Source organism: Staurois parvus, unplaced genomic scaffold, assembly GCF_062004578.1.
Source record: "Staurois parvus isolate SC_StPar_1 unplaced genomic scaffold, SC_StPar_1.0 ptg003607l, whole genome shotgun sequence".
NCBI classification, from domain to species: domain Eukaryota; kingdom Metazoa; phylum Chordata; class Amphibia; order Anura; family Ranidae; genus Staurois; species Staurois parvus.
The window spans coordinates 20,168-34,503 of record NW_028321403.1 but is presented as its reverse complement, the minus strand read 5'-3'; the positions used below and the strand labels follow the sequence as shown (position 1 = coordinate 34,503).

The 14,336-nt window shown below is 46.9% G+C and overlaps 1 protein-coding gene across 1 annotated transcript; it reads left to right on the top strand.

Annotated features, from left to right (window-relative positions):
• Positions 1 to 216: 216 nt before the first annotated feature.
• On the top strand, positions 217 to 13,106 carry LOC149427621 (uncharacterized). The gene is made up of 5 exons (XM_089667844.1): positions 217 to 347; positions 3,514 to 3,610; positions 5,222 to 6,445; positions 6,494 to 7,614; positions 9,228 to 13,106. Exons 1-5 carry the CDS (start codon positions 217 to 219, stop codon positions 12,793 to 12,795), a joined length of 6,141 nt encoding a protein of 2,046 aa, XP_089523970.1. The 3' UTR covers positions 12,796 to 13,106.
• The last annotated feature ends 1,230 nt before the right edge of the window (positions 13,107 to 14,336 follow it).

Here is a 14,336-nt window from a genome sequence, read left to right as displayed (position 1 = left end):
ACAAACCACACAACAAAAAACAAGCTCAAGGACAGTTTTACTGACCATTGCCTGGCTGTGCAGAGCTTAGGGGGGCCCAACCAATTCCAGCCACCCTCAAAGGGTAGCTCTACCCATCTTAATGTTCATTGGAACCTCTGTCCCCCATATGAATATCTGTCCTCACTTCATGTTCCGGTGACAACTGTAAAATTCTGTATTTCTGTGGCCTCAGTGATGGTGGCCTCGGTGATGATGGCCTCGGTGATGATGGCCTCGGTGATGGTGGCCTCGGTGATGGTGGCCTCGGTGATGATGGCCTCGGTGATGGTGGCCACCGGGACGGGTAGTGAAGGCGAATCTATCCAGTGAGGGGGGAGAGAATGCAATAGAAACTTGGCAAAGGTTCTGATCCAGTGTTTGTCAACTTATACAGTATAGGGGGCCCTAAATGAGGCCCTTGATGTCCCCCAAGGGCTGCACATTATGTTCAGTATATGTAATACTGGAGACGACTGTCGGAGACTGCTGGCATATTAGAGAGGATGATGGGACACTATTCCTCCCACTGACACCAATGATGGGACACTATTTCTCCCACTGACACCAATGATGGGGCACTATTCCTCCCACCAATGATGGAGCACTATTCCTCCCACTGACACCAATGATGGGACACTATTCCTCCACTGACACCAATGACGGGGCACTATTCCTCCCACTGACACCAATGACAGGGCATTATTCCTCCCACTGACACCAATGATGGGGCACTATTCCTCCCACTGACACCAATGATGGGGCCCTATTCCTCCCACTGACACTAATGATGGGGCACTATTCCTCCCACCGACAACAATGATGGGGCACTATTCTTCCCACTGACGCCAATGATGGGGCACTATTCCTCCCACTGACACCAATGATAGGGCATTATTCCTCCCACTGATACCAATGATGGGGCACTATTCCTCCCACTGACACCAATGATGGGGCACTATTCCTCCCACTGACACCAATGATAGGGCATTATTCCTCCCACTGATACCAATGATGGGGCACTATTCCTCCCACTGACGCCAATGATGGGGCACTATTCCTCCCACTGACACCAATGATAGGGCATTATTCCTCCCACTGATACCAATGATGGGGCACTATTCCTCCCACTGACACCAATGATGGGGCACTATTCCTCCCACTGACACCAATGATGGGGCACTATTCCTCCCACTGACACCAATGATGGGGCACTATTCATCCCACTGACACCAATGATGGGGCACTATTCCTCCCACTGATACCAATGATGGGGCACTATTCCTCCCACTGACACCAATGATGGGGCACTATTCCTCCCGCTGACACCAATGATGGGGCACTATTCCTCCCACTGATACCAATGATGGGACACTATTCCTCCCGCTGACACCAATGATGGGGCACTATTCCTCCCACTGACACCAATGATGGGGCACTATTCCTCCCGCTGACACCAATGATGGGGCACTATTCCTCCCACTGACATCAATGATGGGGCACTATTCCTCCCACTGACACCAATGATGGGGCACTATTCCTCCCACTGACACCAATGATGGGGCACTATTCCTCCCGCTGACACCAATGACGGGGCACTATTCCTCCCACTGACACCAATGATGGGGCACTATTCCTCACACCAATGATGGAGAAGTGCTTACTCCTAATGATGCCGGGGATATTTCTACAGTCTTATCCCCTATAGACTGAAGGACAATAAACTTTGAGGCTCTTGTCCTCATCACCCCCACATTTTGAGGGCATGTGGCCTGGTATGGTTCTGTGGGGGGGTGGGGGTGCCCTTGCTCATCCCCCATTTTTTTGGCCTTCTGGGCTGCATGCTGGAATGCCTGAATGGTCAGTCCTCCCCTGGTCCTGTCCCACAGCTTGGTGGGTTGCTGCTGCTTTCAGGCCTTACGCTGGACTGGCTCCTTTCCAGCTAACAGGTTGTCCTCTCTAGGAGACATAGGTACAGTGGAGATCCTTCCATCCAGCACCAGCCTGTAGGTAGGCTCCCCGCCCTGGGGCCCCTCCCAGGCTCCACACTCCAGCACCTTCCACCCGACTCCCCTGCTGCTCAGGCTCTTCCACATTTAAGGGCTGCTCTTAGCTGACATGCCGAGCCTCCTGCCTGGGGATTGGTCAAGCTCCCTTGCCAATGAAAATCTAGGCCTCCTCCCGCCCTTCTTCTAGAAACTTCTTCCACTTTCTAGAAAGGTGGGAGGGCTCCAAAAGCTCTGACCTGTAGGGTCTCCCAGCATGTCCTGAGGTAACCTCTCTACCTCACTCCCAGGCTGACTCATCCCAGGCTTCTAGCAAGTCTCTGACTCACAAAAATCCTATCTGGATATCCTAGAGGGCGCTACACTAGAAATAATAGCTGCTCATGGAATAGGTCTCTTTCAAATGGGTGGTCAGGGGTGGTAAAAACAGGTGGCTGTGCCATCAGTCATTGTGCATCTGTAGCAACACCCCCTTATGGGCGAGAAACTCGCAGCCCCTCCGAAAGTTAGCTTAGCTTGTTGCATACTACATACAGAGATGTCTTCTCTCCCCCGTAGATCTGCCCCCAGCTCCACAGCCTGCAGACAATACCGGCCCTCCTGGCTGCTCGGAAGATTTCCCGGGACAAGGATAAAGGATTGAGCCCCGCGCTGTCCTTTGAAAGCTTGCTACATGTGGCAGTCTCTCCCCTTGTGAATCCCTGGATGTCCCCTTTGCTCCTTCTGCTCCCAGGCCTTGATCCCATTCATGCCATACTACTGAATGGATCCTCCTGAGCCAGCCTGGAGACCAGCCCCCTTAGATCTAGGGGACCCCTCCCAGGCCACTGACAGCCTCCTCAGCACCCCATCTTTCACCCAACTTCTCAGCCGGCCTGACTCTCCCATATTTATGGGTTGGCCTCACCACTCTACCAGGGCCTCCTAACCTGGGATTATCCCACAAACATGCAGATTAGGTCTCCACCCCTTCTGCCCACTGGCTTCTGGAAGCTTCAATGGTCCTCCAGAACCAGGTGGAGGTGATAGAGCCCAACTAGCTACGTCATCCAGCTTTACCTGCAGTAACCCAGCCTTAATCATAGACTACCATGAGTCATACACATTAGATTTGCCTACACTATTCTAGTAGCACACTAGAGGGCGCTACAGGTGAATGGCTTCCAGGGTTTGCAGAGTGGAGGCGCTAACACAGGAAAAACCTGGCTGAGTAGCAGCCAGACATCTCCTAGGCAATGCTCTCCCGCCAGAACCGAGCCTTCCCGCTGTACCGATCAGCTACTCAGGCCTTCTCCTTCCAGGTCTCTCCACATGAACATCCGTCAGCTTCCTCGGTGAGGCATCGAGAGCTAGACAGGGACAGCCATGGGGCCGGATTCAACCCTGGGGCCACAGTTTGCCCAGGTCTGCTCTAACCCCTCTTCCCATAAAAATGATGCCTGACCATGCCGCAGGCTCTTAGTGGAAATGTGAAAATATTTCTTAACAGGTTTATAGATGACAAAGGACCCCCAGAGCACTATGGGCTACAGAACTCTTCCTCCTCGTTTTATCGAGATGAGAAGGAGGGAGATGTTGTGGACCAAGTAGAGGAGAACCCAGGCAGGGCTGACACAACTGCATGCTACTGAAGCCAAACACTTGGAGTCGAGCTCCTCACAGGATTTCCACCTCCATCAAGATGTATTCTTCTGTGAAATGTATTGCAGAGATTTCCTGATCACTTACCAGCCGTGACACCATAAAGATCCTTTATTAATGTACTTATCCCATTCATTCTAAGACGGGGGTCTCCAGACGTTCTAAACAAAGGGCCAGTGTACCACCCTTTAGACTTTAGGGGAGCATCAGTGGGAGTAATAGTACCCCATCATAGGTATCAGTGGGAGTAATAGTACCCCATCATTGGTGTCAGTGGGAGGAATAGTGCCCCATCATTGGTGTCAGTGGGAGGAATAGTGCCCCATCATTGGTGTCAGTGGGAGGAATAGTGCCCCATCATTGGTGTCAGTGGGAGGAATAGTGCCCCATCATTGGTGTCAGTGGGAGGAATAGTGCCCCATCATTGGTATCAGTGGGAGGAATAGTGCCCCATCATTGGTGTCAGTGGGAGGAAGAATAATGCCCCATCATTGGTATCAGTGGGAGGAATAGTGCCCCATCATTGGTGTCAGTGGGAGGAATAGTGTCCCATCATTGGTGTCAGTGGGAGGAATAGTTCCCCATCGTTGGTGTCAGTGGGAGGAATAGTGCCCCATCATTGGTGTCAGTGGGAGGAATAGTTCCCCATCGTTGGTGTCAGTGGGAGGAATAGTGCCCCATCATTGGTATCAGTGGGAGGAATAGTGTCCCATCATTGGTGTCAGTGGAGGGAATAGTGCCCCATCATTGGTGTCAGTGGGAGGAATAGTGTCCCATCATTGGTGTCAGTGGAGGGAATAGTGCCCCATCATTGGTGTCAGTGGGAGGAATAGTGCCCCATCATTGGTGTCAGTGGGAGGAATAGTGCCCCATCGTGGGTGTCAGTGGGAGGAATAGTGCCCCATCATTGGTGTCAGTGGAGGAATAGTGCCCCATCGTTGGTATCAGTGGGAGGAATAGTGTCCCATCATTGGTGTCAGTGGGAGGAATAGTGCCCCATCATTGGTGTCAGTGGGAGGAATAGTGTCCCATCATTGGTGTCAGTGGGAAGAATAGTGCCCCATCATTGGTGTCAGTGGGAAGAATAGTGCCCCATCATTGGTATCAGTGGGAGGAATAGTGCCCCATCATTGGTGTCAGTGGGAGGAATAGTGCCCCATCATTGGTATCAGTGGGAGGAATAGTACCCCATCATTGGTATCAGTGGGAGGAATAGTACCCCATCATTGGTGTCAGTGGAAGGAATAATGCCCCATCATTGGTGTCAGTGGGGGGGAATAGTGCCCCATCATTGGTGTCAGTGGGAGGAATAGTGCCCCATCATTGGTGTCAGTGGGAGGAATAGTGCCCCATCATTGGTGTCAGTGGGAGGAATAGTGCCCCATCATTGGTGTCAGTGGGAGGAATAGTGCCCCATCATTGGTGTCAGTGGGAGGAATAATGCCCCATCATTGGTGTCAGTGGGAGGAATAGTGCCCCATCATTGGTGTCAGTGGAAGGAATAATGCCCTGTCTTCTCAGAAGCCTCATCTCATCCACATGTATGTTCTCCACAGGTGGCGTCCAGCTCCGCGAACAGAAATGATGACGTCGATCTGACAGAAACACCCCCGCTTGACGCCTATGATCATCAAATTATCATCCAACTTGAGCGAGATGACACCGTCCAAAGTTCCGCAGATTTCTTGTACAATAAGGAAACACCCGGGGGGCGACCAAAAACCCTCCTAGAATGGGATGAGAAGTCCGGACAGTTCAGACTACGGAAACCCGAGGGAAGCAACGCTGTCGAGATAACGGAAAACACCAAACTTTCTGTGGTGGGGCATGGAGGCCACAGAGAAGGAAAGGTGTCAGTGGGTGGGAAAACGGCCGATCAGCTGGCAGAAGTCATTGCTAAACTTCTGGAACCCACATCTCCTCTACACTGGTCCTCAAATCAAGGCGCCATTAAAAAGATAAGTCTAGTTTCCTGTAACGTAGGAGCTGGAGATGAAGGGGAAGACTTTTTAAAAAACTTTTTCCTAGAAATGGAAAACAGAAAAATCACCGTCGGTCGGGTTTCGGCTCGCACAGTTGAGGTCATAGTTGAAGAGGATGGAAGAAAATTGACGAGGGACTCAGGCGACCCAGAAATTGAGTACAGGTACAATCCGACGCACAAGATCAACAAAGACAACAATCTCAGAGACGTGAGGGACGCAAAAAGAAGAATCCCAGAGTGGCAGAAGAACCCGAACCTGGCTGTGGAGTATGACCCGCTGGCTCCAAAAAACATTCCAATCAACCTGTATTATACGGAGGGAGGAAAGACTTACAGTATTTCGGACGACCACCTTGACCAGGTTATGAAAGAGACCACAAAGGATCATTTTGAATCGAAGGTTGGCGATGAAGATCTGAATATCCAAAGGCTCCAGGTCTATACAGAATCCGGGTCTGCTGAACCTGTGGACGTGTCAACTGTAGACAGCATGGATGGACTGTTAAAAAACATTAAATATGTAATACAAACTTCAAATTCAAAACGATGGGAACTGCTCCAAAAATACAGAGCGCAGTTGCAGAAAGATGGCGTACGGCTAGACAAAAATATCAAACTGAAAGACACGTGGCGGAAAGTAAAAAGAGTAAACAAAAATCAGGGGGAGACCATTTTCGAGAAAATCGAAACTGAAATGGCAAATTACAAACGGTATTTTCGATTTAAACATTACGTCTACAGCATAAACATGGACGACTTTTACGTGAACCTGCACGGGACCACGGACGAAGAACAAGTTCCGGAAGTCAAAAAACATAAAAATGATATTCAAAATAAAGAGAAGGAGGGAGGGGAGGGGAGGAATCGAAAAACAAACATAAATCACGTTACCTATAAGGAAATGGGGGAAAACATGAAGAACAAAGGCAAATTTGTGGACATGGCGGAAAAATGGGTCAGTGGTAGAGAAGGTGAAATTGGGCAAATTACTCCTTACGATGGAATGGCTGTTCTGGCGACCCATATATCCGAGGCTGTCAGGAACCCAGAGATGTTTATCGTCAATCGTCAACTGTGGGATCTTCACCAGTCGTGGAGGGAGTTCCGTCACCACAACCCGATGACGAGAGGGAGGACGTGGGCAGGAAACCACGCTGCTATAGGACTAGACTACGAGACGTATGATCAGAACGTGCGGGGGCAGATCAAAAAGAAAACACTGTCTGTTGTGAAGAAATGGACAATCCAGAAAAACGGACAAGACTTTAAGAGCAGTCCGGAATCCAGTCACCCGGAACCAATGCCGTTAGACCTAGTAAAAACAAAAATGGAGGGTGTGATCCGGCCACTAGACCCCATAGTCTCGGAGAAACAAAGAAGGCCTTTATCTGAAGAAAAAAGAAATGATCTTCTGACCATTGAAAAGCAAGGGAGAGAAAATTCTCTCGAGACAGAATTCCACTTGAAGATGATGGAAGACCGGAAAGAACTTGTAGAGAAAATAAGTGCCGAAATCGGAGAACAGACACCAGAGGACCTGTCCAGATACCAGAAAATGAAGTCGGTTGAGAGATACGAAGGAGGCATCAAGATAGTTCTGCAGAATAAACAAGACCCTTCGGACACAAAGGAGATTTTAATGCCCGTTATGAAGGACACTTTGAAATCAGAAGATGTACTCAACTCATACTTTGGAGAAAGCCATTCGGTCGCCGGCAAAATAAACCATGGCTTGGGAATCTATGGGACTTTGATGGGTCTTCAAGCTGCAAACCAGATGTTTGCTGAGGGTCGGAAATGGGAAGGAGGAGTCACGTTAGTCCAAGGTGTGCACGGAGTGACCGAAATGGTCGGTGTCAATGAGGCGGTTAATGGTTTTGTTGGCGACATTGCCCAAAAATCGATAGTGAAGATTTCTACACGTCTAGAGGAAACTGCAGCCGAAGAGTTCACAAGTACAGTTGTGTCCAAAATTATTCAACCCCCACTGAAATTGAGTGTTTTGGCCAGTTTGACATTGCTTTTGATCATTCAGTCATCTTGCTTACATTTACATTAAAGAGGCACTTGTAGGTCAGACAAATATAACATAACAGTTATAATGAAATAACCACAAATGTCTTTTCTGTGCTCACAGCATTATCAGTTTTATTCAACCCCCAAGTGACATTCAATCTTAGTACTTAGTACAGCATCCTTTTACAGTTATAACAGCTTTTAAACGTGAAGCATAGCTTGACACAAGTGTCTTGCAGCGATCTACGGGTATCTTCGCCCATTCTTCATGGGCAAAGGCCTCCAGTTCAGTCACATTCTTAGGCTTGCGCACTGCAACTGCTTTCTTTAAGTCCCACCAGAGGTTCTCAATCGGATTTAAGTCTGGTGACTGCGATGGCCACTCCAAAATGTTCCAGCCTTTCCTCTGCAACCATGCTCTAGTGGACTTGGAGGTATGCTTGGGATCATTGTCCTGTTGAAAGGTCCAACGTCTCCCAAGCCTCAGGTGTGTGACGGACTGCATCACGTTTCCATCCAATATCTCCTGGTACTGAAGAGAATTCATGGTACCTTGCACACGCTGAAGCTTCCCTGTACCTGCAGAAGCAAAACAGCCCCAAAGCATGATTGACCCTCCACCATGCTTCACAGTAGGCAAGGTGTTCTTTTCATCATAGGCCTTGTTCTTCCTCCTCCAAACATAGCGTTGATCCATGGGCCCAAACAGTTCTAATTTTGTTTCATCAGTCCACAGAACACTATCCCACAACTTTTGTGGTTTGTCCACATGGCTTTTGGCATACTGCAGTCGACTCTTCTTATTCTTTGGAGACAGCAAGGGGGTACGCCTGGGAGTTCTGGCACGGAGGCCTTCATTACGCAGTGTGCGTCTTATTGTCTGGGCTGAAACTTCTGTACCCACATCTGACAAATCTTTTCTCAGTTCCTCAGCAGTCACACGGGGACTTCTCTCCACTCTACGCTTCAGGTAGCGCACAGCAGTCGAAGTCAGCATCTTCTTTCTGCCACGACCAGGTAGCGTTTCAACAGTGCCCTTTGCCTTGAATTTGCGAATGATGCTTCCTAAGGTGTCTCTTGGTATGTTTAACATCTTTGCAATCTTCTTATAGCCATTGCCCTTCCTGTGAAGAGAAATCACCTCTTCTCTTGTCTTCCTGGACCATTCTCTTGCCTTCACCATGTTTGTAACCACACCAGTAAATGTCTAGAAGGAGCTGAGTATCACAGTCATTTTAAAGCTGCCTAATTGGTGCTTATTATGCTTGATTGCTGCTCGGTGACATCCACAGGTGTTTTCAATACCTGATGGAAAGCACCTGTATGAACCTCTGTTCTTCAGAGTGGTAGTCTTTAAGGGGTTGAATAATTGTGGCAATGAAGAAACCACATAAGAACCATTTACTACTGTATTACATAAACAATTGATGTCATTTTAGTTGCATTTGGGTAGTTACAACGTCCTTGTAGGATTTGATTCTGAATACAATTCCAAATGTACACTATAGTCCCTAAACCCCTTTACAGCATTGGGGGTTGAATAATTTTGGACACAACTGTAGTATGTCCAAAGTTGGCAGTGTTGCTAGGGAAATTCCCATCCTCTCAGCTGCTTTTACTGCCTTTAATATATATGAGGACCTCAACCAAAACAGTTCAGTAGGCGTAGCCGACGCGGTGCTGGATGGAGCTATATTTATCACAGCCCTGGCTGGTCCGGAAATGCTTCCAGTGACTGTCGCTTTAACGATCATACGTCTAGTTATTGATCCGCTCTACCACGACATTAAGAAGAAGCTCGATGCTTTACCTCCAGATGCCAGTGGATGGAAAAAATTTACGGCTGTTAGTGAAGGGGTTGTCCTAGCCGTAAAAGATGTGGCCAAAGGTTTTCTGGAAATACTGAAACAGATAGATGTCTATGGAATGATCTATAATGTTTACAGCCTGGAAGAGGAACATGCAAAGGACATGGACACCGTGCGCAAGCTGCAGACTGCTGAAAATTACTTCAAGATCTTAGATGAAAATGATGGGGATGCATGCCACAAAAAGATAGACTTTACTCAAGGGGAAAGGTCTGCCTATGGTGGCAACCTAAGAGTTGAGCTAACAGACCACAGTTCAATGAAAATTACTTGGACTGATCCCGTTACCTCGAAAAGAATTGAAAAAGTGATCCAGTTTGAGAAGGACTGTGAAGTTGATGATGTGGTCTTGGGAATCGGAGAAGCTGTAAATATTACATTGCAACAGAAAACTGCAACCGCTTTATGGTTCATTCCTCTAGAAACAGAGGAGGTCATTTCTTCCGAGACGTTAGATGACAAATCCTTATATGGCACCTACATAGGCAATGCCAAAGCCAACCGCTTCTTTGCTGTGCAACAAAATATCATCAAAGACTTTTCTTACACTCTTGATAAATATCACTACGAGCTTTATGGTGGCAATGGCAACGATATATTTTTTTTAGGTCCACAGATGAGTTTTGTCCATGGTGGGAACGGTCAAGACACTTACTACGTTCCCCTTGATGGAGGGAAAACTGAGATTTATAACCAAGCAACCGACAAACTGATGGACCTTTTAGTTTTCAACATTACGTTTCCACAATTGGATGCTAGCAAAATAGGAAACGATCTCAAGCTCTTTCACAACAATCTTCATGAAGTATGGATTAAAAATTGGTTTCTTGGAGCGGAATACCAGCACATGAGCTTTAAAACTTCAGACGGAGTTTTATTTGATGTTGGGCAAGTCCAGTTCACTGGAAAAGTCGAATTACAGCCAGTGACCATCGATTTTTCAAGTCAAGATTCTCTCAGAAACATTGACCTGCAAAACTCAGCTTGGAAAACAGTAGTTCATGTCATAGGAACAAACTTTGATGACGATATAAACGGAAACCGGCTGAACAATGTGATCCAGGGACGAGGTGGTGCAAATACTGTTGCCGGTCGAGAGGGAAAAGACATGTATGCTATACAAGAAAAGGGGATCTGTGATACCATCGATAATTTTGCAAATGATGACTTAATGGACATGGTCGAGTTGCCTGCGTATCTTGGAAGCCTAAAAGTCAATATAGAGCCCCCACTTTCTCTGAAGATATGGGACTCCAATGGGAAGATCTGTGTCATCATCAAAGACTGGAAGAGAGGATGGCAATGGCAGCACATCATATTCAAAACCAAAGATTTTGCCGTATTTCAGGTTTCCAATACAACGGCAGAGCCAGAAATCAGCCCACTGATATTGGACTATAGCGACTCCGAAGAAGGAGTCAATATTGACTTGAACACCATTTCTGGAAACGAACATATAATGACTGTGATTGGCTCCTCACACCATGATTCTATCCAAGGAAACGATAAAGCAAACTTCATTAAAAAAAGCCAAGGTGGAGGCTCTGTAACAGGAGGAGATGGCAGTGATACATACATCATTGCTTGTGGCCAGGGTACCATCTTCATTAATAATTTTGCAGACGATGGCATGATGGATGTTCTGTATATTAAGGAGAAATACAGCTCTCTGAGTTTCACCGTTAAAATGCGTTATGCAATATCGGGTCTCCTTTTGTCTGTACATCGTGATCTTTATATTCGAAGTAGTGAAAATTGTGACATTATCATTCTTTCTTGGTTCGCGTTAGAAAAATACAGACATTTACAGTTTCGGACAGAAGATGGAGTAATCTTTAGCATTCCCAGTGGAACCAAACCCGTTGTCTATGCCATCGATAAATCCAGAGATACAGAAGGTACGGAGGTTCTAGACACCAGGTCTGGCGTGTATCAAGGGGCAACCAAGATAATTGGGCCTCCTGGATACGTTGAGATATATGGGAATGAAAAAGACAACTACATAGACCCAGAGACAAATGGAGCATCGTTGACTGGTGGAGATGGAAGCGATACCTACCAACTAAGAAAAAACTACGAAGGCAGCTACGATATCGAGAATCGGGCAAATGACCAAAAAGTGGATTATCTTGTTCTTGACGTCAACTTTAGAGATATCCAGTGTACAATGCAGACAGGTTCTGTTCCAACCATTAGGCACGTGGTGATAACTGCCCCGTCAGTTGCCAAATGGCGTTGTTACCTCATTCATTTTGGCAGAAGTGAAAATGACAGACATTTGATAGTTCAGACCAATGACGTGTGGTTCACCTTCTCAGAGGAGACCTTAGAGGTGCAGCCCTTACTTTCAGACTACAGGCTTTACAATAAAGAGTTACATCTCGATCTCTCGGCAGAAAGTCTTCAATCTTTGCCAACCGTGTACGGATCTCTTCAGGAAAGAAACTTCGTTGATGGCAATTCTTTGAATAACACGATTGTAGGGGGTAAAAATACAGATCTACTCTGTGGTGAAGATGGGAATGATGTTCTCCAAGGGTCGGGTGGGAAAGACTACCTTTCAGGTGGACCTGGAGATGACCAAGTCCATGGAGGTGAAGGAGAAGACCTCATTCTTGGTGAAGCAGGGAACGACCTCATCTATCCGGGTCCAGGAGCTGATACAGTTTATGGAGGCACAGGGTCAGATACCTTACTGTTCTTAGGGAACATCAGCAGTGAATCCGGTGTGTTTGTCAGTTTGCATCTCGGCTTCGGATCAGGCACAGACGCTGAGGGAGACCTCTACTTTGGAATGGAGAATATACTGGGCACCAGCTATGATGACGTTCTTGTAGGAAACGATGACGACAACTACCTCAACGGTGCAGGAGGCAACGATCTTATCCAGCCAATGGGTGGACATGACGTTCTTCACGGAGGAGAAGGAAAAGACGCGTATAACCTCATAGATGCCTCCGGTACAAAAATGATCAATAACTTTGCCATGGACGGAGAAGAGGACCTGATCTACATTGACGATCCCGATCACGTAGAAATCAGTCAGTCGAAATCCAACGACGACCACGAGTTGGCCTTCTATGATAGCGCAGAACCCTACGCAAGGCTCAGAGTCTTGATCAAAAACTGGTACGTATCGGAAGAGAACAGACATCTCCGGATGTACAGCCGCAGCGGGGGAGAACTCGTTCTCACCTTGTTCTCTGGTGACCATCACAGACAGATTTTAGAAAACAGGATGGAGAAAGTATACAAGGAATAAATTCACAGAAAAGAGTCAAATTGTAATACTAAAAAAATGATAAAACCGCGCCAATCCTACAATAAATCTGTTACTTTGTTACTGTAGAGCCGACCCTTCTGCCTGCAGTGCTGCTATTCCCAGTGTTGGACCTCCTCAATACTGGACACTTTAACCCCCGTCCTGCCCAGGCTTCAGCTTTCAATGCAGTTACTCAGTCATGCAACGCTGTAGCCATATACATGTTTTATCATCTTTTTCAAATACAAATAGAGCTTTCTTTTGGTGGAATTTTTTGCTTTTTGCTATATAAACTAAAAAAAAGACGAGAAATTAAAAAAAAAAAGATGTTCTTCTTAATCTCTGATATATCATTTTGCAAATAAATAATCGTTCTTCATAAATTAAGGCCAAACGTTTAATCCGCTACATTTCTGTGGTAAAAATAACCCAAATCCGTGTATGTGTGGGAAAGTTATAGAGTCTACAAATGATGGGATGTGTATGTGATAATCGATCAATCCTGATGTATTGACGATCGATCTCATTATTGATGCCCTGAAATGCCAGGATGGTACAAATCCCCCCAAATGTCAGAACAGTACAAATCCCCCCCAAATGTCAGAACGGTACAAATCCCCCCAAATGTCAGAACAGTACAAATCCCCCAAATGTCAGAACAGTACAAATCCCCCAAATGTCAGAACAGTACAAATCCCCCCCAAATGTCAGGATGGTACAAATCCCCCCAAATGTCAGGATGGTACAAATCCCCCCAAATGTCAGGACGGTACAAATCCCCCCAAATGTCAGGACAGTACAAATCCTCCCAAATGTCAGGACGGTACAAATCCCCCCCAAATGTCAGGACAGTACAAATCCCCCCAAATGTCAGGATGGTACAAATCCCCCCAAATGTCAGGACAGTACAAATCCACCCCAAATGTCAGGACAGTACAAATCCCCCCAAATGTCAGGACGGTACAAATCCCCCAAATGTCAGGACAGTACAAATCCCCCCAAATGTCAGGACAGTACAAATCCCCCCCAAATGTCAGGACAGTACAAATCCCCCCAAATGTCAGGATGGTACAAATCCCCCAAATGTCAGGACAGTACAAATCCCCCCAAATGTCAGGACAGTACAAATCCCCCCCAAATGTCAGGACAGTACAAATCCCCCCAAATGTCAAGACGGTACAAATCCCCCCAAATGTCAGGACGGTACAAATCCCCCCAAATGTCAGGACGGTACAAATCCTCCCAAATGTCAGGACGGTACAAATCCTCCCAAATGTCAGGACGGTACAAATCCCCCCAAATGTCAGGACGGTACAAATCCCCTCAAATGTCAGGACGGTACAAATCCCCCCAAATGTCAGGACAATACAAATCCCCTCAAATGTCAGGATAGTACAAATCCCCCCAAATGTCAGGACAGTACAAATACCCCCCAAATGTCAGGACAGTACAAATCCCCCCCAAATGTCATGGAAGACAACAAATTTTGATATCAAATCAAAAATAGACCCCCCTCCCCAAAAAAAACCCAGAACTGCGGA

Excerpts from the sequence above, each read along its gene's own strand:
- LOC149427621 (XM_089667844.1), top strand. The coding sequence starts at position 217 with ATGGTGGCCTCGGTGATGATGGCCTCGGTGATGATGGCCTCGGTGATG. Across the intron at positions 3,611-5,221 it reads AGGGAGATGTTGTGGACCAA|GTGGCGTCCAGCTCCGCGAA; the intron begins GTAGAGGAGAAC and ends TGTTCTCCACAG. Across the intron at positions 6,446-6,493 it reads GGACCACGGACGAAGAACAA|GAGGGAGGGGAGGGGAGGAA; the intron begins GTTCCGGAAGTC and ends AATAAAGAGAAG.